Genomic DNA, 12,145 nt, shown 5'->3' on the forward strand with positions numbered 1-12,145 from the left:
TTCTCGTAACCTTCTCTTGGTTTGTCTATGTAGAAGGAAGTACAAGCATCATATTTGAACTGGAAATGGCAATCTTCGAAAGCAGCCCAGGAAACTCCATTGCATGCGGACGGAGCGACTTGTTGTCCTGCCAGCCCAGGACTACCTTTCAGCCCAGGCAAAGCGCTCCAGGGAGAAGTGATGTCGGTAAAGGGGCGGGGACTCGCCAGGTGACGGGCGGGCCCCCATCGGTTACCCACCAACCGACACCAGCCCTACCTGCACGAGGTCATAGGAGGCCACCTGTAGCAGGAGAAGTGTCTTCAGGACAGTGTTTTTGGTACCCAGTAGCCAATATACGCATCTGTATAGCACATGACGAGGTCATGTAAGGACTATCACAGAGGTCACAGCTGGTACGATGGCCTCGACCCTTGCGGGCGGTGAAAGTGACCGGGCGGGGGAGGTGCGCAGCGCCCGTCACGGCCGGTATCTGCGCATGCGTGGCCCTTTGGTATATAAGTAAAGGTAGCGGTTACTCTTGGACCTCAGGAGTGCACCATGATACGTCGAGTTACAACACCTCTTCTCGCCCTCTGTGAGTGATCATTTTTCTGCCATGTCTGTCGTACAACCCAAATTAAGTTTGTGACAAGATGGTGTGAATGTCAACACGAGGAAAGATTGCTGTCACCGAACGGAAAAGGATAAAAATCTGTGAAGTGCAATTAGGGGGAATCAATCTTCCTCGGTGTATAAATGTGTTTCGCTAAACCGCTGTCGATTACCTCCTCCCTCCTGGAGCCACACACGTCTTGGTATCAGTCCAAATTGCATTTTCTCTTTTTAAGACAGGAAATGTCAAAATAGCAACTATGTGCGGGACGGATTAAAAAGGAAGATCTAAAGCAATAACCATTTTCAAAAGTGACACTCTTTAAATCAACAACCCTCTTCCACGTCATTTTCTTTTCATTCCCTCGGATCCCTTTCTCGCGCTTTCTACCTTGTCGATCTTCCGCTGGAGAGCGCATTTTAACCGGGTTTTCCAGAAACCAAGGCGCTTCCGTCCATGCCATCTCACTCCGATATGAGGTGAATATAACACCAATAATCATCTCATTTCGTTCCCTCAGCTTTGTTAGTTAAAAATGTACTGCGTGGCACCAGGAAGGCGGGGTTTAAGATGCTGAACGAGGTGAAAGTGAAAGACAACCCGATAGGAAAGAAGTTAGATAATTTTCTGGAGAGCACAGAACCCCAGCGTTAGTATTGTTTCCCAATCACTTTCGTTCTCATATTACACCATCGCTTGGAGATTCTATCATATCTTAAAACTTGCAACTTCTCAGCTTTCTGACAGAAAATAAATGAAGCATTTCGTAATAAATGAAGCATTTCGTATTTGGCAACGAAAGACGTCATAGCCTTATTCGCTATGACTAAAGACATTCATAATTTGATTAACCAGAAGACCAGAATTTAGTCTATTTCCATTTAGAATTCATTTCCTTTAGCCAAATTTTAATCTTGATGCGTTCGCCGATACTACTTTGCCTTAGTTTCGTTCATGAAGAAACCAAAAAGGTTTTGAGCAGTTGGGAATTTTCTTGTTGTGATAAAAAACTCACTTTGGCAAGAAGACTTATCCTTGCAAAATAAATTTTGTTACAGATTAGCCAACACATAATTAGAGAGTAGGGTAGCGTGTTTGGGTGAAAGGATAAATGCAGCCGTACTCCACGAAGTTAGAAACTCGGGTTTTCCGTCGCAAAGAAGAAATTCCATTAGAAAATGTTCTCTTTGTAAAAATCATTTTCCCTTATTTTATTTCATTCTATACAATTCGTAATCTTATGCATCTTTTCATATCTCATATTCTTTAACTGTCACCTATTATCTATGCTTCTCCTATTATTTCAATTCCTGCAATACCCACGATAGTCCGTTTGCGAAAGGAAAGACTTTGCAGAAGAGATGACTAATTCATGGTACTTGTACACAGCTACGTATATAAGCCTAAACTGAATTACAGGTTCACCTTTCAGAAATAGGATTGTGAATGATATAAGAATTAACTGTAGTAAAAATCAGGCGTACAAATAGAACGATGACATGAAAACGACACATTTATTAGGAACTTCAGACAAATGGAAAATGAAGTTGTTTAACGGTATACTTGATAGGCAAACTAAAAGAATATTTTTACATATTTTTAACGCTTGATCCATCGAGAGAGAGAGAGAGAGAGAGAGAGAGAGAGAGAGAGAGAGAGAGAGAGAGAGAGAGAGAGAGAGAGAGAGACTGGCTCCAAGTCCCTTCTGGACTGTTGGGACCTTGCTAAGCCCTCCGGAATGGATATGAAGAGTATTTGCTGATTAAAGTTTCAAATGTGTAGATTTTTACTGCTATCTTCATGGTATAAGGACCAGTTGACATTTCCAAACACTGTTTCCTTCGTCTCCCAAAATTAAATCTTATATGTTTATTTATGTATATAGTTCTATGTTGCATGTACGATTGTTTCTATTGGTGTTCTTCTGTTACATAGTTTTGCTACCACATCATAACCTCTTGGGGAAACGCCTTCATGATAGTTCGGGGCATCCCCCACCACCCCACCCCATCCAATTACAGTTACAACAGCACGTAGTTAAACTTAAACATGCCTGCAATCTTGTTTGTCTGCGTGCACCGAGGTTGGACCGTACATTGTCATTGTCCGCTCTCACGAAAAACTACTTTCATTTTGCACTTTCACTTGCTCTTACAAAGATTCCGTGTTGCCACCGTTGGACAAACCCCGTTGGCTGCGTCGAAACATTTACTTTTACTTCACAAACAACAAATCAGGCTTCCACGTTGTAATAACTTGTTTCGCCGTGACGCGCGCACACGAACATACACGCACACACATACTCTGTGTTTGTATGTATATATATACATGTATGTGTGTACATATATAGTATATATGTGTATATAAATACACACACACATATATATATATATGTATATATATATATATATATATATATATATATATATATATATATATATATATATATATATATATATATATATATATATATATGCATTTCATTCAGCCTTACGCGGATCAGTTGTGATGCCGAAATTCATCAAGGATGGAAAGGCATTGAAATCACATCGAAAAACCTGGCCAATGATCAAAGGTACCTCATACACGGACCGGTGTTAGATACAGACAGAAGCGATTCCCTGAAATCCATTAGTTAAAGTTAAAGCTGCTTGGTTCACACAGTCGTATCTAGTGCAGCTGATAAAGCATTAGATTTAAAACCGTTATAATCATGAAAACGTTCAACAAGAGGGATATTAATATACCTCTCCAGCTTTAAGTTGACTTGGCCACAAAGGTGAGGAATGATTCGTTGAGATGCCATGTATTGTATATAACATCGTAATTTAGAAAAAAAAAGAATTAGAAGTCTGAGATGAAGGTGTTTGCCACCTGAAGCCCCGCCCTCCTTTGGCCTTGTGGCTAACTTCTTGCAATTGCTCTGAAACTGTCATGTTGCATTACACCAACACTGCAACCAAGATAATGCGCGCTAACCCTCATATTCTTCTGGTCCCTTTGTCCCCTCTTCCAATCCCTGTATGCCACAACCACGTCCAATAAAGTCTAAAATCTGATTTCGATTATATATATATATATATATATATATATATATATATATATATATATATATATATATATATATATATATATATATATATATATATATATATATATATATATATACCCTGTGAAGAATCAGCCTTGCATCACGTTTAATGCGAACGTATATTTTGACGTGGGTGGCGAAAGCCGAAATAACGTGACTGGATGGATGCGTGTGAAAATACTTAGCAATCGCCTTCAACCATATCGCTCAAGCGAGAAGACTATTTGGATGTCGTTTTCTAGCCGGTGGTACCCAATTCCAGCCTTTCACTTACTATTAAAACTTAATTATAAAGCACTGCATGACACACACGCACACGCACACACACACCCAGCAACGACCTTTTAAGCCAGTCTTTACGTTAACCGGAATTTTAAAGGTGAGGGTTCACCTTAACTTTCGTAAAATAGAGTCGTAGCCTACGGTGGCTCAGGCTGAAAGCTGTGAAAATCAAGAAGGGGAAAGTCGGCTGCTCTTTCGCCAGGAAATTATAGTCTAGCCAGCCATACGTGCATGAAATCGTTTCTGACAATTCACAGACCCACAGAATGGTCGCTTTCCGTATGATTGACTGACGGGCGGCCTGCCTTGCGCCTTAGAATCTGACATTCCCACGCCAGGCATAATCACTGGGAAGATTTTTCTTTTATAAGCACATGTGCTAAATGTTTATATACATACATACATACATACATACATATATATATATATATATATATATATATATATATATATATATATATATATATATATATATATATATATATATATATATATATGCGTGTAAAAATACCAAAATCTCAATAGAGAATGGATACAGCGCCATCTAAAAGAAGTTTGACCAACCAATATTCAAGTAAAATTTTATAACTGATATTAATGCGTATTCCACCAAAACTTCATTTTTACTGACAATATGTTGAGTACCGTTATATGATCATCATCATCACCACTCAAAATGGTACCACCGTCTTTTTTTTTTTTTATTCAGAAGAGTGGCGAGAGGGTGTTGCCATCCCATTGGCAACTATTTACATTCTTGACTTCGAACCCCCTTCCCGTCGCTTGATGCCTCCCTCCTCTTACTCGCTCTTTTTCTTGACCAGCTCGGTGAATGTAAATGAACACTTTCGTTCACCAGATTCCGTTCTCCTCTGGTGTGTTTGGCCGTTCTCCTCATGAGCAGATGACTTCTCCCATAACTATTAATGCTTTTGTCTTATATTCACCTTTTGTATCGCAAGGATCTCGCAGAAGTCACAATATTTGTTGACGCCAAAATACGAGGCTACAAATGAGATGGAAATCAGTGTGGGTTGCCGTAAACCACGACTTTCGTCGATCATAAGAACTGATACGAGGCCTGTTATTTGGGAGTAAAGGTATACGGAATAGGGGTTGGGGAAAGGTGGGCCTCGATTGTAAGAGATAAGGGGAACATGAGAGAGAGAGAGAGAGAGAGAGAGAGAGAGAGAGAGTCGGAATTAATGATCTCGTATTCAATCTAATGGGAAGTTCCCCCGAAGTAAGAACCTTGAGTTCGCTGATTTTCGTTACCTGCCAGAGGAGGAAAATGTGAATATACCGTAGCCAATTCGTCTGAGCCAAACATTCGCTCGCATGAAACGCATTCATGTTAATACTTGCATTTAGTCGAGTTCTTGTTAATCCTATTTGATTCCAGAGCTTGTTAGCGGCCGCAAAAAATAATAGAAAAAAAAAGAGCTGCTTCTCACCGGTTAACAGAAGACACACCAAAGGTGTCTCAAGGTTAACTTCTCGGCGTCTTGCGCAATCGGTGATCTTACAGCTAAAGCCAACTCTCTCTCTCACCCCCTCTCTCAGGGAGTCCTGTTATTTCTGTTTTACAATGTCAGGCGTCTGATTCGATACCATGACGTAAAATCCACTTGTTCTTAGCTTTAGGAAAGAACGTTGCTTAAGCAGCGTTATAAATCAATGAAGAATTTACAATGAAATGCAGCTGAAAGAGCCGGTGCTTGGAAAATGCTTGCATCAGTTCGGAAGCCGGTTTCCACAGTCGCAAGAGAATGGAAGCGACTTGACGTCTGGTTGGATGATTGCCAGGGAGGGATAATTTGGGGTTTGGTAAATTCAAGGAGGCGAGGAGCTCCAGGAAAAGTAAACGACCATGTTGCAATGGTTATTTGTTTAAAAACTATTTGATTACCGAAATAAGACAAATGAACCTTAAGTAACGATGAAATAAAACATTTTCTCAAAAATCTCAGGTAACAAATATTTTGTGCAAATTTAATCGAAACTATATGTTTGGCGCAAGCACTGTAACCTTTTATACGTATGTGTAAAACGCTACATTTCACGTAAGTGGAAGAATAATTGCGAATGTTTTATGCTACCGTGTAAATTCTGAAAGTATTACTTTGGGGATATGTGGAGACAATGTAAGCTGAAACACGACATATATTGCAATGAGTGGATTGTTCTTCCTTTGCAGTCTTGGTGGGATATGTATCAGCTCAAGCCCCGAACCTCTTCGAGACAGCTGAACTTGATGTAGATTACTACTGCTCAGGGCGCTTCGAGAATGAGTTCTTCAGGATAGAGCTGGACCCCGATGCCACCGATGAAGACGTAAGATGCTAAAAATATTTTAAGATCTTTTGTAATGTTTCATATATTTGCAATAATTGCATATTATGTCCTGCATTGGGTTGCGAATGATGCAAACATTAACAAGCTACTGAAACTGTTTTCCTGAACCCTTAGCTAGAGTTGGTTCTTTAGATGACGAGCTCTGTTTTCTTCGTCAATTGTATGTTGTCAGCTGGAATTAATTTATCATTGTTCTTTTAATTTCCTCTCAGTACAACCAAAAATGTGGCGAGTACTATCGTTGTATCCCAGCTCCTGGAGGCAAGAAGGCTCTCAGCAAGGGTACCTGCCAGACCAGCATGGCCTTCGATATCAAACTGCAGATTTGCCAGATCAGAAGAGAAGTCAAGAACTGCCACATTGTAAACAGTTAGTATATGAATTTCACTTTTCCAAAAAGCAAAGTGATACATATTCGAATATCATAGATTTAACACCCCTATAAGGTGAGAGACTGGTGAGACTTTGTTTAGTTATAGTCGGGCCGGTTGGAATCTTCACTAGCATGTCTATGAAATTTATATGCAAGGTGAATACCACGAAGAGTGCTTTGTTGAGGCATGATTCAATATATTGATCAGTCAGTAGTTTCAGTAGCTGAGTCATTAAATGGTCTAGCTATGTAAGCACAAAAGTAAAATCTTGACAATACAGAATATTTAGCCTCAACACAGTCCATCTTCAAATCTTTTAAACTTGTGCTATGCAAATGTACTGGATCATACATAATACATTACTCCTACATATCTGTAAAAAAAAAAAATCAAATTCACAGAGCCAAGAGACCCCGTCCCTCGCTGGCCACTTCTTGATGGTGAGCAGTCTAACTGCCCAGGAACTGACATTGAATGTGGTTCAGGAGAGTGTATCTCTAAGGAACGCTTCTGTGACAACCACCCTGACTGTTCTGATGGGTCTGATGAAAACATCTGCAGTGAGTATCTAACATGATTTATTGTTCACAGTTATTTGCTCTAATAAAATACTGAGAAACTTACATTGCCAACAAATTGGGACCAGTAATGATAGTCTGTCATTTTCAACAGTAAATTTGCAGCACTACAAAATACATTGGTGCTGCAAGCCCAACCTTTTTAGTTTATTCTTTATAAATGTACAAAAATATAAGTTTAATTTTTGCACCGTAAAACCTCAATAACAAATAAATAACCAAATCATGTGATTTCAGCCCCTGATAAGGATCCCAACCGTGCTGATGTATGTGATCCAAGGGCCTGCCGATGGGAACAAGGATGCTTCTGCTCTGTTGATGGCACTCGTATCCCAGGTGATCTTCTCCCATCTCAGACCCCACAGATGATCACTGTTACTTTCACTGGAGCCATTAATGAACGTAACTTCAAAATCTTCCAGGACATTTTCAAGGATGGCACCAAGAACAAGGGTAATGATTGCACAGCCAAGGGTACCTTCTTTGTATCCCACGCTTTCACCAATTATTCTGCTGTTCAAGAGCTCCACCGCAAGGGACACGAAATCGCTGTGAACTCCATTACCAGCAACAAGGACCCATACTACTGGACCAACCTCACTGCTTCTGACTATGAAGCCGAAATGGACGGCTCTCGTCTCATCATCGAAACTTTTGCCAACATCACTTCCGGTGAAATTTTGGGTCTCCGTGTTCCTAACGGTCGTGTTGGTGGAAACCAGCAATTCCAGATGATGGTTGACTGGGGCTTCTTGTATGACTCTTCTATTGCTGCTCCGCTTGGACGTCTTCCACTTTGGCCTTACACTCTTATGCATCGTATGCCCCACAAATGCCTGGGTACGGATCAAAATTGCCCATCCCGTAACTTTACTGTCTGGGAAATGGTAATGAATGAGCTTGATCGTCGTGACGATCCCCAGTTTGATGAGCGACTGACAGGTTGTCACTATGTTGATCAGTGCGCTAACATCAATGACCCCAAGCAATTCCGTGCTTTCTTGGAACACAATCTTGCCCGTCACTACAGTACCAACCGTGCTCCTCTTGGTCTTCACTTCACTGCTGCCTTCTTTGAAACTCGCAAGGACTTCTTGAAAGAGTTCGTCAGCTGGGTTTCTGAAACTGCCAAGAGTGGTGAGTACTACTTTGTCACCATGCAGCAGGTCATCAACTGGATGGAACTCCCAACTGAAATCGCTGCAATCCAGAACTTTGGTGAATGGAAGGGCAAATGTGAGACTCCGGGGCTTCCCTACTGCTCACTCCCTAACCCATGCCCAAGCAAGGTACCTCGTCTCTTCCCTCACGAAGAACAAATGTTCCTCCACACTTGTGAAGAGTGCCCGCGCACATACCCCTGGCTGTATGACCCACTGGGCAACGGAGTCAGCGATTTCTAAACTCTTTTTCTTGATCTTTTCTCTAATACTTGCCCAGTCTCGCAGTATTCATAAAAAATAGATTGCATCCAAGTTTCCTAAACTATTTCATACATGTTACTTTTGTCTCTCTGAAAACAATCCCATCATGCCTGTGATAAACAGACAGTAACATAAGATTCCTGAATACAGACATAATCACTAAATCTATAGAGATTCCTAACTGAAGCTCTTTTCACATTCGTCTTTCACCCCATTTCAGCTTAGATGAAAATAAAGGATGATCTCTGAATCAGAGCTTTGGAGAGAAAAATGCTGTTCTTGTGATTCTCTTCTGCCTCAGAGACAACAGTATTCGGGACACGTACTAACTCTCCTTTGTCCTGCCTCTTGTAAGTTGAGTGTCTGACTCTGTACTACGTGTTGTACACATGACTATTACTGTTGTATTATAGTGTACAGTTATTTCTTGTTATTCGTTTAAAGTATTTCCAATTAAATAAACAATTTTAAAATGAGATGCAGTCTTTTATTGTCTTTTTCCCTAAAAATAATAAAAATAAGCGAAAATTGTTTAGCCTACATTTGCCATTGCTTATTTCTATCTTTATATACTTCAAGTTCTTAATACATCGTATATTGAGAAAAATGGCAGTGTCGAACTTTAACAGAACCTACTCAGGTTTTAGTAAATAAAATCATAAGCATGAAAAGAACGATCTTTAATGGGAGTAATTTTAAGTGTTTTAGGGTAAAAAAAGAAAAGAAAAAGAAAATTAAATCAGTGAATGCCTGTCAAACGGTTTGTGTAGTCATATAAAATCAGAAGCAATCGTATGAGGCACTAATACTGCAATATGTCTCCTGATTAGAAACACTAGATCGGTTTCATCCTCACTAAGAACAGAGATTTATAACGTATCAGATGTTTAGGAGGCGTAATGCTTCTTTTGTCATAGCTTTCAAGATAAGATTCAACGGACATTTTCTTAGCACGCATAACCATTATTTTCAGCGTCCTAATAAATTCGTTTGCAATCTTATGACTTACCCTTTACGAATGGTTTTGAACAGAAAGTGGTTTCTTTTCAAATCTGTAGTCAAACTTCATATAGAAGGCCAGGCAGCATAGCATGCCATACACACAACTATACTGGGGGAACACATTCCATTGCATGAATATGAAAAAGACAGCTCAATATATATATATATATATATATATATATATATATATATATATATGATTATTATCACTTTTGTACGTGATTCATTTATCACACATTACCACAGGTGAAAAATAAGAAACGGGTTGTGATCTGACCGGTTTTGACTTTATTTCAAGCCATTGACGAAGGACTTCGTCAATGGCTTGGAAATAAAGTCGAAACCGGTCAGACCTACACCCTGTTTCTTTATTTTTCACCTGTGGTAATATATATATATATATATATATATATATATATATATATATATATATATATATATATATATTTAGTTGTATTCTTCTCAATCACGAAGATAAAATATTACGATGCACTCCACAATGAAGATGAAGGAGAAACCAGAGGAAAAGGAAATAGAGTTCTTAATTTGTCCCAACAGTTTCGCCCTCCATCAGGCCTCTTCCGGATGCACTCCACAATGAAGATGAAGGAGAAACCAGAGGAAAAGGAAATAGAGTTCTTAATTTGTCCCAACAGTTTCGCCCTCCATCAGGCCTCTTCCGGAAGAGGCCTGATGGAGGGCGAAACTGTTGGGACAAATTAAGAACTCTATTTCCTTTTCTCTGGTTTCTCCTTCATCTTCATTGTGGAGTGCATCAATATATATATATATATATATATATATATATATATATATATATATATATATATATATATATATATATATATATATATATATCTGTGTGTGTGTGTGTGTGGGTGTGTGTGTGTGTGCATGTTTGTGGTGCTGAACAGAAATGAGCCAGTCTCTGCTGGCCTATGAGTTCTATAAATACTAAGTTAAGAATGAAATACGCCAACACATCGACCACACGTCGTTGATATTCTTTTCTGCTGCTTATAACTGTTGGATTCTAATCACTCTCGGTTGCATTAGATTGTATTACTGGACAGAACCGAAGTTTCACTTCACGCCATCAGTCACGTCCACATGTTCAAAAGTTAATTATGAAAGCCTGTAAATATAATAAAATGTTATTTAGAGAGATTTGCCACAAACGTCGCCATATCTCTGGATAACAGAGCCAGGCCAGTTTGGATGGGTACGCCCAGTTAGCTATCCTGGATAATCCTAAATCTTTTGACCTTTTATTATTCTCTCTCTCTCTCTCTCTCTCTCTCTCTCTCTCTCTCTCTCTCTCTCTCTCTCTCCTCTCTCTCTCTTACAGCTAGTATCAAAGTCAGTCTTTAATATATATATTTAGAATCTATTGGTCACTTTTTTATAAATACGTATGTAATTGTGATAACCACAATGCACTCTTAATTTCATTCTTTGCAAAATGTTGCATTTTTTATATATGGCAAATAACACCGTGAAATTAAGCAACGAATATGTTTAAAAACAGAAAAAGCTCTGCATAGAAAACAATGAAAATATATATAACATTAGAAATAGAAATAAGAGGCTTTCATTGTTTATGCATGGCAGTCAATGATTTAATGACGACAACAGACTGTAATTGCCGTATATATAGTAACTATAACTTTGTTTTACCTTTATAGTAAATAATAGGATTTATCTGTGTACCAGCCAATACTATTCTAAGATGCATAAATTGTATAAGCCGGGTTATAATAATGATTTGTTCCATTCATCATTTCTCGTAATTGATTATCAGTAAAAGCATAAAAAAGATTACAAACGCCTACTGAATGGAAAAATAGAAATTCGAGACGATAAACAAAACAATGAGAGAGAGAGAGAGAGAGAGAGAGAGAGAGAGAGAGAGAGAGAGAGAGAGAGAGAGAGAGTGCTGGGCAAAGAGATAAGGTTTTGGAAAGCTATTAGTGTAAGTCCTAAAGAAGTGACCTTTAATGAGGAGGGGGTTAAATCGAGATCTGACGAAGATGCATCTTACCCCAAACCCATCCCTGCGACGCCACGACGGACTGATTTGAGTATAGCTTCCATGATTAGCTTTGATTAGCTTTATGCTTTCTTGCGGCTCTTGTCTTTCCCTGTTCTACAGAAATCATCAAGTACGTTCCCAGGAAAGAGTGTTCTGTGGTGCTCTAAAGGAGAGAATAGTTCTATTAGCTTGTCCATAACTACGAGCCGTGATTCTTTTGCCAATAAATAAGTGTACCACTTGATAATAGGACAACTAATTCGCAGTAGGTCTGATCCCTAGCCCACTCATTCCAAGGATGCACCACAGGCTTCTACGGGTCTTCCATATATCTCAACATGCACCAATAGTCATCAGTATGTGTCTCCACTTTCTCAGTGTCCACTGGAACTCATCTTATAGGCTAAGTTAA

The 12,145-nt window shown here is 39.3% G+C and overlaps 1 protein-coding gene across 1 annotated transcript; it reads left to right on the forward strand.

Annotated features, from left to right (window-relative positions):
• The first annotated feature begins 420 nt into the window (after positions 1–420).
• LOC136828678 (chitin deacetylase 1-like) lies at positions 421–9,175 on the forward strand. Its single transcript, XM_067086790.1, has 5 exons — positions 421–577; positions 6,166–6,302; positions 6,536–6,692; positions 7,099–7,257; positions 7,513–9,175. Exons 1-5 carry the CDS (start codon positions 541–543, stop codon positions 8,676–8,678), a joined length of 1,656 nt encoding a protein of 551 aa, XP_066942891.1. The 5' UTR covers positions 421–540; the 3' UTR covers positions 8,679–9,175.
• Positions 9,176–12,145: the final 2,970 nt, after the last annotated feature.

The sequence above is a fragment of the Macrobrachium rosenbergii genome, chromosome 43 (genome assembly GCF_040412425.1).
Source record: "Macrobrachium rosenbergii isolate ZJJX-2024 chromosome 43, ASM4041242v1, whole genome shotgun sequence".
Lineage (NCBI taxonomy): Eukaryota > Metazoa > Arthropoda > Malacostraca > Decapoda > Palaemonidae > Macrobrachium > Macrobrachium rosenbergii.